This window comes from Erythranthe guttata, chromosome 5 (genome assembly GCF_056151865.1).
Source record: "Erythranthe guttata isolate IM_541 chromosome 5, IM_541, whole genome shotgun sequence".
Classification (NCBI taxonomy): Eukaryota; Viridiplantae; Streptophyta; class Magnoliopsida; order Lamiales; family Phrymaceae; genus Erythranthe; species Erythranthe guttata.
The window spans coordinates 3,054,986-3,072,934 of record NC_142537.1 but is presented as its reverse complement, the minus strand read 5'-3'; the positions used below and the strand labels follow the sequence as shown (position 1 = coordinate 3,072,934).

Genomic DNA, 17,949 nt, shown 5'->3' with positions numbered 1-17,949 from the left:
GAAGAAGAAATGTGAAAAAACTTTTTTTTTCCATTATTTTGGAATTTACATTTTGGTCCTATAAATTTAATTTATTTATAATTAATCATTTTTTGTCAATTAGAAATTTCATAGGGGAGGTATTTTAAATTAGCTCTTGTCTACAGAAAACAAGTTTGAATACAAAATATTACAATGAACTCACTATTTAATAGAAACACGGAAAGAGATTAGTTTAGTTTAAGGACTAAAGTAATTAATAAGTTACCCTTACCAGATACGACAAGTTTGAGTACGAAAAAAACAGAATGTATAATTCTAGAAAAAAAAACTATGTCTTATAAATTAACAGATACGTATTCGAGAGCAGACTACTTAATCTATGAAGCTTAGTAGAACTCAAAGACACACTAATTTTCCCTCCATTTCAATGCAAATCGAGTAGAGATACGTTTCTGTTCCTCGTAGTCTGGTAAATCTGACAAACTTGTCGGATCCCATTCTCTTCGATTCCTGTTGTATATCTCCAAGCTTACTTCCTCCAAATCCGGCAGCGCAGCCACAGCTGTCTTAATTCATCTTGGTTTCCACCTTCTCTCTGCATTAGATTGCGGACTCGGTGTTCGTGTAGTTGATATCGCCGATGGTCTTTGGACGACAAATGCAAAACAACCCATTCGAAAGAGGTGAAAAGTACGGTAAATCATCTCGTAATATCAACTTGTGCACCACAATTGCAGGTTTATTTTCATCTTTAATATCTTGTACCAGATCATGGTTTTCTTTAAATATGTCCTCAGCATTTATGCGTACCGACTGACAAATACTGAGAGAAATTTCAGATCGGCTTAACAACTCAAGCAGTTTATGTAGCTTAAGTAACCACAAAGAAGGATCATCCGTAAGAATCAGAAATAAAGTTGAACTCCACTGTCTAGAAGTTGTTGCGAAAGAGAAGGATGGGATAAGCAATCCATGATATCCGAAAGTATTTATGTTTGGGGCATCAATAAATAGATGTGATTCTTCTATGTATTCATCGAGTCCGTCACAGTATAAAATAGCCAAGTTACTGAGACTCGGGAATTTACACGAAGAAAAGTCGTCAAACGAAGACAGTATGACACGATCCATATATAAACTATTGAGACTATGAAACTCCGCACCTTTGGGAAAAGAAACATCTGCAAACTCAATTTTGATGGTTTCAAGAGATGCGGGATGGATTTCGATGCTACATTGTTCGTTTGCCGATGATGAAAAGGAAAATTTCTTGAGACGAAGAAGATGATTGTTCACCTTGATGTTTCTTAACCTCTGGCATGATTCGAGAGATAGAGTTTCTATCAAAGGGCAGCTTGTAATTATCTTCTCGAAAATCCTGTCGTCGATGTTGACCTTTTTGAGATGAAGTTTTTTCAGATGCTTAGATAGAATTGTCTTTTTAATAGTGGTTCGGTCCAACATGAATCCTTCGACATGCAAATCTTGGAGAGATTCTGCCTCGAAGACTACAGAGGGCAGTTTGACACATCTCGTTCTCCGACGACTATCTTTCGAATAAATAGAAAGACGAAACTCCTTCACACCCATATTTGTGAGTGCACGGATCCACTTTTTAAGAAACCAAACAGATTTAAGATCCGAACGCGAACAGTATAGAGACATAGAAAGTTGAAATTTCTCTAAGCAAATCCTTTGATCAGAGTATCGCTGTAAAGTCTTGTCAACGGTGGATAGAAATTCTTGTTTGAAGTTTGTGTCTGACAAATCGAGATTGGGTCGAGTGCACCAAATTTCACGCCATGATTTGGACAAGACAGATGTTCGAACAGCATCTTCTTGGGAGAGGAGAGAAAGTATTCTCTGCAAGATGTCGTCTGACAACTCGGATATTCTGTCCATGGATTCCCTGTTTGTTTTTTTCTGTAAAAACAAATTTTTATGTAGTAAATAAATAATGGTTGCAGATTTTTAGATTTGCATTAAGCTTCTATTTATTAAATTCCTTGAGTGTGTCGGCCGGTTCTAATTTGATTAGGAGTAATTAATTTCTATTGCTTACAACTCTACAAAAGTTAGAATTCCATGATTTATCTTTTTGCCGAAGTAATTTCCTTCTTTTAAGATTCTTACAGAACCCACGTTGGGGAAAATTGCATTTTTCGTCCTCATACTTTACCCACTTTTTCAAAACTGTCCCTAAATATTTTGGAGTTACAATAGTAGTCCTTAATCATGCCATTTTTTGACAGAACTGGTCCGCCGTTTATTTTTGCAGTTAATTGGATGGAAAATGGCATGTGCCTCTCACATGCCTTCAATATACAACACTACATAAAAATGGACTTTTAACGACATGAAAGTCATTACTCACTGTTTAACAAGACGCAATGCGTGTCGTTGAAAGTCCATTTTCATGTAGTGTTGTAAATTGAAGGCATGTGAGAGGCACATGCCGTTTTCCATCCAACTTAACGGAAAAAATTAACGGCGGACCAATTTTGTAAAAAAATGGCATGACTAAGGACTACTATTGTAACTCTAAAATGTTTAGGGACAGTTTTGAAAAAGTGAGTAAAGTATGAGGACGAAAAATGTAATTTTCCCGACCAGAGTGGAATCGTACCAAACATGAGGGTCCAAAACTGTAATTCCCCCTCAATTTTCCGTTAGTACTAACGGAATCAATCATGTAACCATCATCCCCTTAAATAACGAACTAAGGGTAAATTACAAACACCCCCTGAGGTATGATCAAATTACAAAACCCCCCCTCTTGTTTGGATAATTACATCTACCCCCTTAACTTTGATTTTTTCTTACACCTCCACCCTTATGGTGCCAAATTCAATATAATCATCTAGATTCCGTGAAATCTGCTCTAGTTTGTACTCGTTTTGAGTAAAAATACAGTTTCCGGTGCACCACAAACTGATATATATACAAGCTAAAAATCACATATTATGATCATCTTGCTTCATAATGTAGAGTTTGAATGGGATAAAACGGGTACAAAAGTGATAATATTCCATATAATCTCGAAGATTCCACTAAATTTGAGGAGTCTACGGGGTGGTTGTAATTATCCAAACAAGAGGGGTGTTTTTGTAATTTGACCATACCTCAGGGGGTGTTTGTAATTTACCCAACGAACTAATGGTAGATTGACGGAAATGACAAAAAATGTTAGATTATTGAAACTTGCGGGACTAAATGTGTTTTTGTGAATATGGGGGGACCAAATATAAAATCGGTGCAAATTTGAAAGATGAAAACTGTAATATTCTCCTAATTATGTATTGTATGCACTATGCCCATGTGAAATAAAACAATAAATTAACTTTCCTAAAGTATTGACATCTAATGCCAATAACTTCAAATTCAAATTAAAAAAAAAAAAGCAGAGAGCTGGATTCTTCAAACCTTCAAAGACAATCTTAATGTTTCAAAATTAACCTTATAATTAAGGAGGCATTGTTAGATGGAAAACAACCTTATGGGCTTTTTTAAGTAATTGTGAAATACATGAGGATTGTTTGGTAATTTGACCACACTTTCAAGGTATTTTTGGTAAAAAAATTACTTTTATTTAAAGTAAGGAGGGCATTATAGATGACATCTTCTTTTTTCTGTGCCAAATGGATGACAACTTCTTTTTTCTTTTTTTCTTTTTTCTTTTATTTTTTTTTAATATCTATTTGTATTTTATATTAAAGATGCAAGTGAAGGAACAAATTTACCCCTCAAAATCTCACGTGCAAAGCACATGTTTTAACATTCCGGTCCAAATTGTCAGAAAATTGAGTTTAGGGGGCACCGTGCAACGAATTAACGAGTTCAGGTAAAAATGTGCAAATTTTGTAAGCTGGGGAGCGCCGTGCAAAACACCCCAAAGTCCAGGGGGTAAAATGTTTTTTACCCTTTAGTATAATATTGAATATCTCTATGAAAATGGCAATTTTGTCCTTTAACATGTCACATATTTAATCATATTAATTACATAAAGGTATTGCAATATATTTAAAAAAAAATATAGTTATTTTAAGGTTTAATAGAGTTTTTCCACCTGAACTTTGCCCGTTTTTGCACTTTGCCACCTTAACTAAAAAAAGAGTTGCAAGCGCACACCTAAACTCAGTTTTTTGACGCACATAACCACCTAAGGGGAATATTCCGGCGAATCTTCGCATTTTCCAACGCACGCGCGACACGATGCACATGCGAAAGTACAAGGGTTTTTTCTTCTTTTACCTGAAAATATGATAAGGGGGTGAAATTGAAAGTACCAAAGACTTAATTGAACTTAATTTGAAACTTTCACAAATTCAAAATTAATTGAAGCTTTGTGGCTTCATCTTCTTTGGGATCAAAACATCCTCCGCCGCACGCCTGTTTCAAAATGGAGCAAAAAAATCTCCAATAAACAGATGAAGAATAACGACATCAATCTGTTGAAATTCGCCATAGATTAGAGAGACGAAGAACCCAACTCCGAAAGTGATTGAATCGGATTTCGGATTCTTGCCAGAAAGCCTGTGGTACCGCATGTATCACCGTTCTTCCTCGTCGACGAGGTACCTTTTCACGACCAGCGAACCGATTTTGACGCTTTCCCACGATTTGTCGGGGCCCAAATCAAACATTAAACCCCTAGAGAGCGACGAATTTGAAGGAAGTGGTGGAATTGAAATGGGCGTGCGCGTGGATACTTGAATTGGGAAGTGACCTGCTGCTCCAGTAATTCTCATTCGTTGTCTCTTTGTTGGCGCGCTCATCAACTAGGCGTTTGAGGAATTCTCCAACGGCAGCCCCCCCCCCCCCCCCCCCTCCAGGCCGGAATTCTCCAATGGCAGTGCCCTTTTGTTCACCGGGCCCAGGCCGATGCAGAAAATGGAATCGGGTTCAGATCTGAACGACAGCCTCGTGAAAGAGAAGGCTTTGACGGAGAAAAATCACCATAAAAAAAATTAATGCCCACAAAACAGGAGAAGAAAGACAAAAAACAGGCCCCACAAATTTTTTGAAGTTAAATGACCAAAAAACCCTTTCATTAAGCATGTGCATCGCGTGTGCGTTGGAAAATTAGAAGATTCGCCGGAATATTGCCCTTTGGTGGTTATGTGCGTCAAAAAACTGAGTTTGGGTGTGCTTTTGCAACTTTTATCAGTTAAGATGGCAAAGTGCAAAAACGAGCAAAGTTCCGGTGGCGAAATGCTATTAACTTTATTTTTAATTTTAAATTAAATATCTAAAAAATAATTAAATATATCTTGTAACATTAAAAGTTTTTATTTGTTTTGTTTATAATTTTTTATTCAATGAAATTGATTTTAAATATTTTTATAACTTTTTATTCTATAAAATCGATTTTATGTTACAAATATTTCATTATTATTATAAATTTTTAATAACTCGCAGAAGCTTCTGGCATAATTCTCCAGCAACATACCTCGGGAGATTTTCATAAATCACAGATGTGGCGGGATTTTCGTAATTTATGTCAAACACTGGTCATAGGGGTATTTTCGTAATTACATAAACATGAGAAAGATTTTTATAAGGGCAAATTACCAAAACCCCCCTGAGGTAAGCCTAAATAACGAAAATCCCCCCCATGTTCTCGTAATTACGAAAACCCCCCTTGACTAACGGTTGACCGAATTTTTTTAACCGAAAACGTGAAATGTCTATTATATCCTTCTGTTAAATATGTAAAAAATAAAGGGCAAATTACCAAAATCCCCCTGAGGTAAACCTAAATAACGAAAATCCCCCCTGACATCCCTTTTAGTTGATGATTTATTGCTTTTATAAATTTATTTATTACTTTGTAATTTGTATTGATAATTTGATATTATAATTTTTTATTTTTTTTATTTATATATTTTAATTGATTTTATTTATCCAGAGGAGTATTCATACGGATTTATGCTTTTAGCTTGAATGATGCATGGTTGTATTTCTCGAATTGTAAAATATTTAATTTTATATATAAAAAATAATTAAATTTTGAAATCTCATTCATTGATTTTTTTTAATCCAATAAAAATACATTGTACATTCATAATGATTGATTATATTTGGGTTTAATTTAAGAAAAATAAGTATTTTGCAGACACTTATATATTTTTTTATTTATATATTTTAATTGATTTTATTTATCCAGAGGAGTATTCATACGGATTTATGCTTTTAGCTTGAATGATGCATGGTTGTATTTCTCGAATTGTAAAATATTTAATTTTATATATAAAAAATAATTAAATTTTGAAATCTCATTCATTCATTTTTTTTAATCCAATAAAAATACATTGTACATTCATAATGATTGATTATATTTGGGTTTAATTTAAGAAAAATAAAATGCTTACAATTACCCCCCTAAGGTTAATTTCGTGTACAAGGGCAAAATTGGTATTATCGGAGGAATATTCGGGAGAATCAAAAAGATTCTATCGAGTCTAACACCGTTAGAGCGATTTGTAAGACGTCTGCATACCTCAGGGGGGTTTTCGTAATTACGAGAACATGGGGGGGATTCTCGTTATTTAGGCTTACCTCAGGGGGGTTTTGGTAATTTGCCCTTTTTATAATTAGGCCTTAGCTCAGGGGTTTCTCGTAATTTTCCCTATAAATACATATGATATGAGATGAGAGATATAAAAGTTACTATTTAATAGTTTTACATAAGAAAAAAACCAGGTAATTGGATTTCGGATTAGGCTTATTTGGCACTTTGCCCCAGGGTAAATTAGGAGAAACCCATGAACAAGGTCAAATTATAAAAATAAACTCTCATCTATCACTATCCATAACGAGTTAATAGTATTTTGCAAGGTTGTAAAAGGCTTTATAAGATGAAAACATGACCATGAAATTCCAATGAGACTAACGAAATTCAAGAAATATTTTACCTTTAATAAAAAATTTAGATAACTTAACTTTATGGCCATGAAACTTACTGTTAGCAGTACCAAGTAATTAATAAGCAGATAAAACTATGCTTTATAATTAAGTTAACAGATACTAGAACTATGTATATATAACTGCCGACCGGCTGATCTATGATTTATGAAGCTTAAGAGGACTCAAACACTCACAAATTTTGTCTCCATTTCAATGCAAAGCGAGTATTAGAGATACATTTCCCTTCCTCGTATTTAGGCAAATCTGACAAACTTGTCGGATCCCATTCATCTTCATTCCAGTCGTAAATCTCCAAGCTTACTTCCTCCAAATATGGCAGCCACAGTTGTCTTAATTTGTCTTGGTTTCCACCTTCTCCCTGCATTAGATTCTTCAACACAGACTCGGAGTTTGTGTAGTTGACAATACCGATGGTTCTTGGACGACAAATGCAAAACAACCCATTCAACTGAGGTGAAAAGTAAGGTAAATCATCTCGTATTATCAACTTCTTCAACACAACAGTAGGTTTATTTTCATCTTTAATAGCTTGTACCAACTGAACAAGGTTTTCTTGAACTATGCCTTCGTCACCGATGCGAATTTGATTAATAGTGAGAGAAATTTCGGATCGGCTTAATGACTTGAGCAGTTTATCTAGATTGAGTAACCACAAAGAAGGATCGCGTCTCGTAAGAAGATGTAGAGTTGAACTCCACTATCTAGAAGTTGTTGCGAAAGAGATGGATGGTTTACGGAATCCATAATATTGAAAAGTGTTTATGTTTGGGGCATCAATAAATAGATGTGTTTCTTCTCTGGATTTGTTGAGTCCGTCACAGTATGAAATAACCAAGTTGTCGAGACTCGGGAATTTACACGAAGAAAAGTCGTCAAACGAAGACAATATGACATTGTTCATATATAAACTATTGAGACTATGAAACTCCGCACCTTTGGGAAACGAAACATCCGCAAACTCAATTTTGATGGTTTCAAGAGACGCGGGATGGATTTCGATGCTACATTTTTCGTGTGGCGCAGATTCAAAGTAAAATTTCTTGAGACGAAGAAGAGTGTTCACCTTGATGTTTCTTAACCTCTCGCATGATTCGAGAGATAAAGTTTCAATCAAAGGACAACTTGAGATTATCTTCTGAAAAACCCCGTCCTCAATATCGACCTTTTCGAGATGAAGATTTTTCAGATGCTTAGAGAGAACATTCCTTCCAATAGTTGTTTGGTCCAACATGAATCCTTCCACATGCAAATCTTGGAGTGATTCAGCCTCAAAGACTACAGACGGCAGTTGACGACTGTATTTCCAATAAATAGAAAGTCGAAACTCCTTCACACCCATATTTTTTAGAGATGGGATCCATTTTTCGAGAAGCGAAACAGATTCGTGATTGCCTAGAAACATACGGAGGCCAAATTCCTCTAAGCACATCCTTCGATCACAGTATCGTTGTAAATTCTTTTCCACGGTGGATAGAAACTCCTGTTTGAATTTCTTGAAGTTGATGTCTGACAAATCAAGATTGGGACGAGTACACCAAATATTACGCCATGATTTCGACAAGACAGATGTTCGAACAGCATCTTTTTGGGAGAGGAAATAAAGTATTCTCTGCAAGATGTGTTTCGGCAACTCGGATATCCTGTCCATGGGGTTGGAACCAACGTCTTCCCTGTTTGCTTTTTTCATGCCTCTAATCTGATAACCCCTAACGATTTTGTGTGCAGAATAAAACCAAATTTGATGAGATTCATAAACCCTAGCGTCGCAAATCAGCCTTCTCTATTAGTGTTTTGAGAATTATGGAATTCCCTTCATATGGAATATAAAGATTAGGGTAAAATACAATTTGCACGCGAGTACTATAGCCATCGTTGCATTGACACCCTAATACTATTGAAAAAATACAAAATGCCCCCTACTGTTTTTAACTTTTTTTTTTTTTTTTTTTTTGAGTAAATTCAAGTCCATTACAAGGGGAGTAGGGGAGGGGGGGACTCGAATCCTAGACCTTTACCCTATTGGTAAAGGCTATGTACCAACTCTCCTAATGAGGGTTGGTAAAATGATGTCGTAAAGTTGGTGCCTACATGTGAATGTATGATTGATTATATATTGGAAATCACTTTAGTTATTTCAAGTTGGTTGGCCCAGTGGTAAAGAGCTGTACATTAACTTTTCCGGCGAACCATAATTTCGTCAATTAACGGAATCAAGCATGTGCCTATCAATGACTTAACCGACAGACTAACGGTAAATTGACAGAAATGACTAAAAACGTTAACTTATTGAAACATGATGGACCAAATGTGTTTTTGTGAACATAGGGGACCGAATGTGAAATCGGTGCAAACTTGAGGAATAGAAACTATAATTTTCCCATAAAACAACATAATAAAGAATTGCGATTTGCGGCCATAATCAATGGCTATTTGCCTAATTCCAATTTCAGTCAAGTAAAAAAAGCTGAGAGAAGCCGCCATTGCAAATGTCTATGAAACAAGGAAGTTGCATAATTACCAACGGTAATGCAGAAAGCCCTCTAATTCAAAATACATTTGCTATGGATTGATTAATGACGACGAGAGCAGTGGCGGAGCCAGTAAATGACCAGAGGAGGCCACGGCCTCCCCTACATTTCTCAAAATCTTTTCATTTAATATAGAAATATAAAAGAAATTGTGTAAAATAGCATTATAACACCCACCCCAAATTTTTTTAATGCATCCTACCCGAATTTAGAATCTTGGCTCCGCCATTAGATTAGAGGGATTCAAGCGGTATTGAGTTTCTTTAATTTAGTAATTGGATTTAATGAACATAATAAGATTTGCAAGTAAGATTGGTGTATTGCTGAGGTGGCGATCAAACATAGATTGGTAGAATAATGCCATGTTGCTGCCATTATCCGTTATTCTCGCGGTACAAAGAAGCAGATGGTGAGAGGAAGATGGGCGATTAAAAAATGAGGCAAATGGTAAAAATGGACATGACAAAAAAACAAAGAATAAATTCCACTTTACCCCCTTGTACTCTGCCCAAGAACCACTTTACCCCCTCGTACTCTTAATTTCGTCGATTTACCCCCTTGTACTTGTACAATTTCCCAATACAACCCTCTTCGTCAACTTTTTTCGATTTTGACTCTGACGCCATTTGGTCAAGAGTCAAAATATTGACGTAAATATTGAATTTTTTCGATTTTGACTCTCGAGATTATAAAAGAGAAAGTTTCACACATTCATATATTTTTTTCTTTGCACTGGGTGGAATCGATCAATTTTTGGGTCTTGATTTTTATTAAGTTAGGGGTTCAACTTAGGGATATCTTGGAAGGGGAAGTGGTGGGAGAAGAAGAAATAACAATATTGACGGAGGAGAAACGACGCGTTGTAGGAAGTGGCAATTTTGTAATTTATAGAGTTGACCAAACGGCGTCAGAGTCAAAATTGTCAAAAGTTGAAGGAAAGGGATGTATTGAGAAATTGTACAAATACAAGGGGGTAAATCGATAAAATTGAGAGTACGCGGAGGTAAAGTGATTCTCAAGCAAGAGTACAAGGGGGTAAAGTGGAATTTACCCAAAAACAAATGCACATTAATCCAAAAAAAAAAGTCTTTTAAATAAACCAATTCCATGTCTTTGGTCCAAAGTACCCACCATAATATATTTTTTATCAATTCCATCAATTACACTCTAACTTTCTTAATATTACACATTGACCCCGAATTTAAACAAATATATCACATCAACCCCCATTTTTGTTACAAAATACACAAAATAATTTTTTTTCAGAATTTTTTTTTCTTAGAAAAATTATTTTAATTAATACTACTGTCTTGGCTGCAAAATTATTGGATGAGACAGTAATATTACTGTCTGGAACAGTAATATTATGAATATTATTTTCTCGAGCAGTAATATTACTATCTCAAATAGTAATATTATTGCATGAGACAGTAATATTACTGTTGGAGACAGTAATATTACTGTTGGAGACAGTAATATTACAGTCGAAGACAACAAAAACGCAGCCAAGACGATAAAATTAATTAATACAATAGAATTACTGTCTCAGATAGTTAAATTACTGTTAGAGACGGTAATTTAGTAGCCAAAGACAGTAATATTAATTAAAATAATTAAAAAAAAATCAAAAAAAAAATCAATTAACAGTTAAATTATTGTCGTCGCAGACAAATAACTGCTGGAGACAGTAATTTATCAGCCAAGAAAGTAATATTAATTACAATATTTTGTTAAGAAAAAAAGAGTCAATTAACAATTAAATTACTGTCTCTAACAGTTAAATAACTGCTGGAGACAGTAATTTAGCAACCAAGACAATAATATTAATTAAAATATTTTTTTAAGAAAAAAAAAAGTCAATTAACAGTTAAATTATTGTCTCCTACAGTGAGACAGTAATTTAGCAGCCAACACGATAGTATTAATTAAAATATTTTTTTAAAGAAAAAAAGGGTCAATTAACAGTTAAATTATTGTGTCAGACAGTTAAGTAACTGCTGGAGACAGTAATTTAGCGGTCAATATAGTAATATTAATTAAAATATTTTTTTTAAGAAAAAAAAAATCAAAAAAAGTTAAAAAAAAAAAAAATCAACGCCGGAGACTGGCGGTGAACGGCGGTATTTACCATTTTTTAATTCGATTTGAACACTATTTTATGTTATTTATTTGTATTTTATTTTATTGAAGGGTATATTTGTCTTTTCACCTTCAGTCAACGATTAAAATCTATAAAATTTAGTATTTATTATTTTGTTGAATAATTTATCTAAAATAATTCTGACACTAGAATATTATAACCGATTTTAAGGAGATTCCATTAAAGTTTTTTGAGTAAAAAGCAGTTTACCCCCTAAACTAATGTTCGTTTTGCATTTTCCTCCCAAAAAAAAAAAATCCACGTTCTTACCTGAACCTGTTTTTTGTTGCACGGTGCCTCAATATTAGAATTTTCAGGCCATTTTGACCGGAATCTTGCACATGTGCTTTTCTCGTGAGTTTTAAGGGGGCAAAAGAGTCAATTCCTTATATTCCTTATATTCCTTATAAATAAATTGACATTTTCACCCCCATAAAACTCACGTGAAAAGCACGTGTATAAGATTCTGGTCAAAATGGCCTTAAAATTCCAATTTTGAGGCACCGTGCAACAAAAAATTAAAAAGTAGGGTAAAAACAAGACTTAAAAACGAGACAATCGAGACGTAAAGGACTAAAGTAGTAAATATTAAAATAAAGAAACCATTAATAAGATTTGGACTTAATAAATAATTTAGATAATCTTGTTACAACTTTTTGTGAGTATTGGGATCCACTTTTAAAGAAGTAAAAAGTGTTTCTTAACTATGCGAAAATGTTTATATTTGTGCCAAAATTATTCTTCTTCAATTGAATAATTTCGTCTAGTATTAAGTTCATAGTCAAAAAGAGTTATGAAACATTGTACAAAGTATCTTATGAAATATTGTTGAGCAATATTCATCAATGGTTCACTACGATTCATGTCAAAATGTTTGCTGCTACGTTATCTCATCTAGTTATTTTTCTATTAATTAGTCGACAAACGATAAATCTGGGGAATAATACAATTTTAATCCCTCAAGTTTGCATTAATTTCACATTTGGTCGTCCATGTTAAAAAATAAAAATGTTTGGTCTCTCATATTTCAAAAATTCAACACTTTTAGTCATTGCTGTCAATTTTCCGTTAAAACTAACGGAATCAATTGTGTGCCCATCACTGGCTTAACTAACGGACTAACAATAAATTAACGGAAACGACCAAAAGTGTTAAATTGTTGAAACACGAGGGACCAAATGTATTTTTGGAAACATGGGGACCAAATGGAAAATCGGAACAAACTCAAGGGACAAAAACTGTAATTTTCCATAAATCGGAGTAAAAAGAATAGGGAAAACTTCTTCCGTCAAGTTTGTATCGATTTCACATTTGGTCCCATGTTCACAAAAAGTACATTTGGTACCTCATGTTTCAGAAGTTCAACATTTTTAGTCATTTCCTCAAATTTACGTTAGCACTAAGGGACTAACAGTAAATTGACGGAGATGACCAAATGTGTTAAATTATTGAAACATGAGGGACCAAATGTGTTTTTTATGAACTTGGGGACCAAATGCGTTAAATTATTGAAACGTAAGGTACCAAATATGTTTTTAGTAAACTTGATGGACCAAATGTGTAATCAGTGTAAACTTGAAGGGTGAAAACTGTAATTTTCAAAAAACGAATATCATAATGAACTTGATCGTATTTCATTTTTTTATTCTTCGCCAATTCCAACATAGTTATCGGACGCCATCCTACTCGATTCTTGTCCTCGATTTCCAAACTGGCTTGCTCCAAATCCAACAACCACAGCTCATATTTTAACTGATCTCGCTCTCCACTCTCTCTCTCTGCGTTATCCCCCACCTCATGAAGCAAACGTCGCCGAAATATATTGGACGACAAATTCGAAACAACCCGATTAAAACCGTTGAAAAGCGACACAAATTACAACTCAATTGCAAGCTCTCCATGCACCGCAATAGGTTTATTGCAACCGTCGTCAAGTACCATGTCAACGTTGTCGTCAATTATGAGTTGTTCACAGACACCCCTGTAGTGTTGGCAACTTCTATAATTAATGTCCAGACAGATATTAAATTGGCTTAACGACTCGAGCAGTTTTCTTAGCTTGAGGAACCATGAAGAAGAATCACCGTTCGAATGCAAGTATATATGTGTACTACATTGATTGAAAGAAGTTGTTGCAAAAGAAATCCGATTTTGACTTCTTTTTTTCAAAATTGTTTTTTTGCCGCCGGAGTCTGGCATTGAATTTTCAATTTTTTTTTTCTTCCGAATTTTTTCGCCGGTTTCCGACGTTGATTTTTTTTTCTTTTTTTTTTCTGTTTATTTCCGCCGTCAAATTCCAGCGTTGACTTTTTTTTACTGTTTTCTTCAGTGTTTTTTTTTTTTTTTTTTTAACGTCTGCATCTAAACGTTGACCGTAATTGTGTTGACACTGACAGTAAATTAACGTAATTATACCATCAATGACAGTTACTTAACGTAATTGTACTACCGTTGACAATACATTTATGTAACTGTTCTGCCGTTGACAATAAATTAACGTAATATTATTTTTTATTTTTTGTTTTTTTGACTTGCTGACAATTCAACGTAATTATATTAGTGTCGCTGACAGTAAAATAATTATAAACACAATAATATTACTGTCAACAACATTAATATTATTATTTTTTTGGGTTTTGTTTTGTTTGAGTTATTCACGGAGTAATGTAATAATATTACTGTTTATTATTTTAATATTACTGTGGTTGACGGTAATATTACTGTTGTTATAATAATATTGTTGTCAACCACATCAAGTTTATTATTTTGTTTGTTTGAGTTATTCACGGAGTAATGTAATAATGTCTATTATTGTAATTGGTTGACGGTAATATTACTGTTGTTATAGTAATATTACTGTCACTCACAGTAATATTAATTCTTTTCGTTTTTTATTATGTTTACATTTGTTGAACGGTCAACATAGTAATATTACTCTATTACACAATAATAATGAGTTTTGTTGTGTTAATATTACTGTGCTAGAGATTAATATAGCAAAATTACTGTGTTAAACTGTAGTATAGTTAAATTTATTGTGTTTAACAGTAATGTAGTTAATATTACTGTAAATCACAACAATATTGTTATTTAAACGAAATAAAATGTTACAGAAAAAAAAATCGAAAAAGTCCGCCGGAAACCGGTGGCGGAAAAAAATATCGAAAATTCATCACTGAAATCCGGCGGCAAAAAAAAAATTATGAGAAAAAAAAAATTTTGGGTCAAAATTGAATAATTTGTGAAATTTGGGGTCAAATTGAGGTTAAATTAAATTAAGGATGAAATTGGAGCCTATTAAAGTATGATGGGCTATTTTAGTCTTTTACAAAAATCTGGACCATGTGTGGACTTATTTGTAAAGGAGTTCTTTGTCTGGATCTCTTTATGAATAAGTACCCATTGATGGGCTTATTTGTAAAGACCCCTATTTAATATTTATAGCATTTGGCCCCTGTTGTTAAAAGGTTTTGCAGATGACCTCTTGCGCTATAAATATCAGCACATAACCCTTTGTGGTTGATAGGGGTTGTTTTTTTTAATTTTTTCGTCAAAATTAACTGCACGTGCCAAACGTCAAAATACTATATTTTGCATATAACACCATTTTGCTTACATTTTTCCTTTAAATTTTGAAGATGATGCGCAGTTAACGACGGAAAAACTAACGGTCGCTACCTCTATTAACCACAAGGGGATTATGTGCAAATATTACGAGCACAAAAGAGTCATCTGCAAAAGTTTGTAACCATTGGAAAATTAAGTGCTATTTACCCTTAATATCTATACATAAGAAAGAAACGGGTAATTTCAATCTTTAGTTTTATACTTTTATTTACAACTTGGCTCCCTAAAATAAAAAAGGGTAAATAGTATTAAATCATCTAAATTGGCCCCTTTTTTGCACATTGCCACCTCAACAGAAAAAGAAAAAAACAAAAAAAAAAAGCTCCGATTCCACCCGAACTTAATAAGCCTACGTTGCAGATTTTTTTACATTTTTAGGCCAAAAATTGTCGGAATTTGACCCACGCGCGTTGCACATGCGATTTGAATGCGTAGTTAATTTTGATGGAAAAACTAACGGACACAACTACTATTAATCACAAGGGAGTTTATATGCTGATATTATGAGCACATGGTGGGGTCATCAAAAACCTGTAAGGGGTTAAGTTCTATTTACCCTTTTTTTTAATGAATTGAACCTCAGTAGTTATTAGTTTTATCGGAATGGGTCTTCTTATTTTTGGAAATTTATGAAAGTTTTCGAAAATTTTTGAAACCCTAAAACTAATTTTTTTTCCGTATTTCCGAAATCCTAAAATTTTCGTAACTTTTGGAATCGGAATAAATTTATAGATTGCGAAAATTTTGGAATTAGTTTTGTACTTTTGAAAACAATTGAAAATTTCCAAAAAGGTTAATTTTAATCTGTTTCATCCAACTTTCTCCCCCATCAATAACTCGTAACAACAAACTTTGAGACAGAGACATTAGATTACTGTACTAATTATGGCCATGAAACTAACAATTGCTAGAAATTTTTACCCAGTTTAATAAAGATATAAATTAATGTTGGTTTTCTCCAATATTACATTAATATTTCCAATGACATTACTATGATTATAAAATCCTTAGACTTTCACGGCGAGTTAGACGTTTCACCTGATCATTTACACTCGGTGGATTTGAACCGTAGATTTAATTAAATAACAAATGCTTAGAACTATCATCAGAATAAAAAAGTATTCACTTCTCCATATATAAACCTATACGTGCATGTAATTAAGTTAACAGATACTTAGAACTATTATCGGAATAAAAAATTAAATCAATTCTCCATATATAAATACTTCTAATTTATCGAATAGTGGAGGGGCTCAAAGTCCGGCAAATTAAAGTTTTCTCTCCATTTCAATGCAAAGCGAGCACGGATAAGTTTCACATGCACGTAGTATCGCAATTCGGAAAAATGTATCGGGCTCCATTCTTTTCGATTGTCGTCATAAATCTCTATGCTTACTTCCTCCAACTCTCGTTTCCAAAACCTTCTGAGCGGTTCGTCTTTGTCTCCGCTTTCTCTCTCCATGAAAATTTTCCACAGACACTCGATGACGTCCATATCCCATGCCACAATGTCGAAGTCGCAGATGTTTCTTGGACGACAAATATGAAACACCCCATTTAAAAGAGGTGAAAATAGAGTCGAATCGTCGCATTTCAGTTTCACACTCTCCACCACAACAGGCTTATCCGGAATTACGAATTGTGGTTCATGAACAATATTCCAGGGACGGTATTTATAACGAATGGCCAGACTACGAATATTCGATTGGCTTGATGACTTGAGCAGTTCGTTTAGCTTGATGAACCACCAAGAAGAAGAAGCATCGGCCGAACGCACAAATATATGCGAATCCCACTCGTTCAGAGTGGTCGCGAAAGTGATCGATGGGACAAAGTCTCCTTCGTATTCAAAAGATTTTATTTTTGGGGCATCGATAAAGAGCTCGATTACTTCAAATCCATCACAATAGTTGAGAACCAGACGTTTGAGACTTGGGAATTTACACGATGACAAGTTGTCCGGCAACAATCTGACACCGCGCAGACGTAAATCGTCAAGAAAACGAAACTCCGCACCTTTGTGAAACAAAAGGTTACCGTGTGTAATGAAGATGCTTTCAATAGATTGGTGACTTATTTCAAAGCAAGAGCGTTCCGTATTTGCCACACCTAAGTTATAACCTGATGAATGAAAATCCTTGAGACGACGAAGATTACCCACATTAATGTTTCTTGACCCCTCACAATTTTCAATACGCATCGTTTCAATCGAAGGGCAGTTCGAGATTATCTTCTGAAAAACCTCTTCGTCCTCGATGTTGATTTCTTGGAGGCGAAGCGATCGTAGATTCTTCAAGAGTACTATCCTTTCAACAGCCTTGTGGTCCAACTTGAATCTTTGCACATGCAGATGTTGGAGTGATTCCGGCTCGAAGACTACACAGGGCAGATCCAGATCATAATATATTGGATGACCTTCCGAACAAATAGAAAGACGAAACTCCTTTACGCCCATATTTGTGAGTCTTGGGATCCATTTTTCGAGCAGCGAAACCAATTCTTGATACCAATTTTTTTTTAACCATATACAAAGGTGGAATTCCTCCAGGGACAACCTTTGATCACAATATCGCTGTAAAGTATTTTCCACTAAGGTTAGAAACTCTTTTATATTTATGCTTAAGTAGGGCACTCTAAGATCAAGATTGGGGCGAGTACACCAAATATTACGCCATGATTTCGACAAGACAGATGTTCGAACAGCATCTTTTTGGGAGAGGAAATAAAGTACTCTCTGCAAGATGT

General features: G+C 34.3%; 3 protein-coding genes across 3 annotated transcripts; all 3 read right to left on the bottom strand.

Annotated features, from left to right (window-relative positions):
• Positions 1 to 582: 582 nt before the first annotated feature.
• LOC105965993 (F-box/LRR-repeat protein 13) lies at positions 583 to 1,943 on the bottom strand. Its single transcript, XM_012990535.2, has one exon. The coding sequence runs from the start codon at positions 1,882 to 1,884 to the stop codon at positions 583 to 585; it is 1,302 nt and encodes a 433-aa protein (XP_012845989.1). The 5' UTR covers positions 1,885 to 1,943.
• Positions 1,944 to 6,815: 4,872 nt separating this feature from the next.
• LOC105965992 (F-box/LRR-repeat protein 13) lies at positions 6,816 to 8,837 on the bottom strand. Its single transcript, XM_088818568.1, has one exon. The coding sequence runs from the start codon at positions 8,594 to 8,596 to the stop codon at positions 7,607 to 7,609; it is 990 nt and encodes a 329-aa protein (XP_088674694.1). The 5' UTR covers positions 8,597 to 8,837; the 3' UTR covers positions 6,816 to 7,606.
• Positions 8,838 to 16,432: 7,595 nt separating this feature from the next.
• Positions 16,433 to 17,659, bottom strand: LOC148770442 (uncharacterized). Its single transcript, XM_088818307.1, has one exon. The coding sequence runs from the start codon at positions 17,657 to 17,659 to the stop codon at positions 16,433 to 16,435; it is 1,227 nt and encodes a 408-aa protein (XP_088674433.1).
• Positions 17,660 to 17,949: the final 290 nt, after the last annotated feature.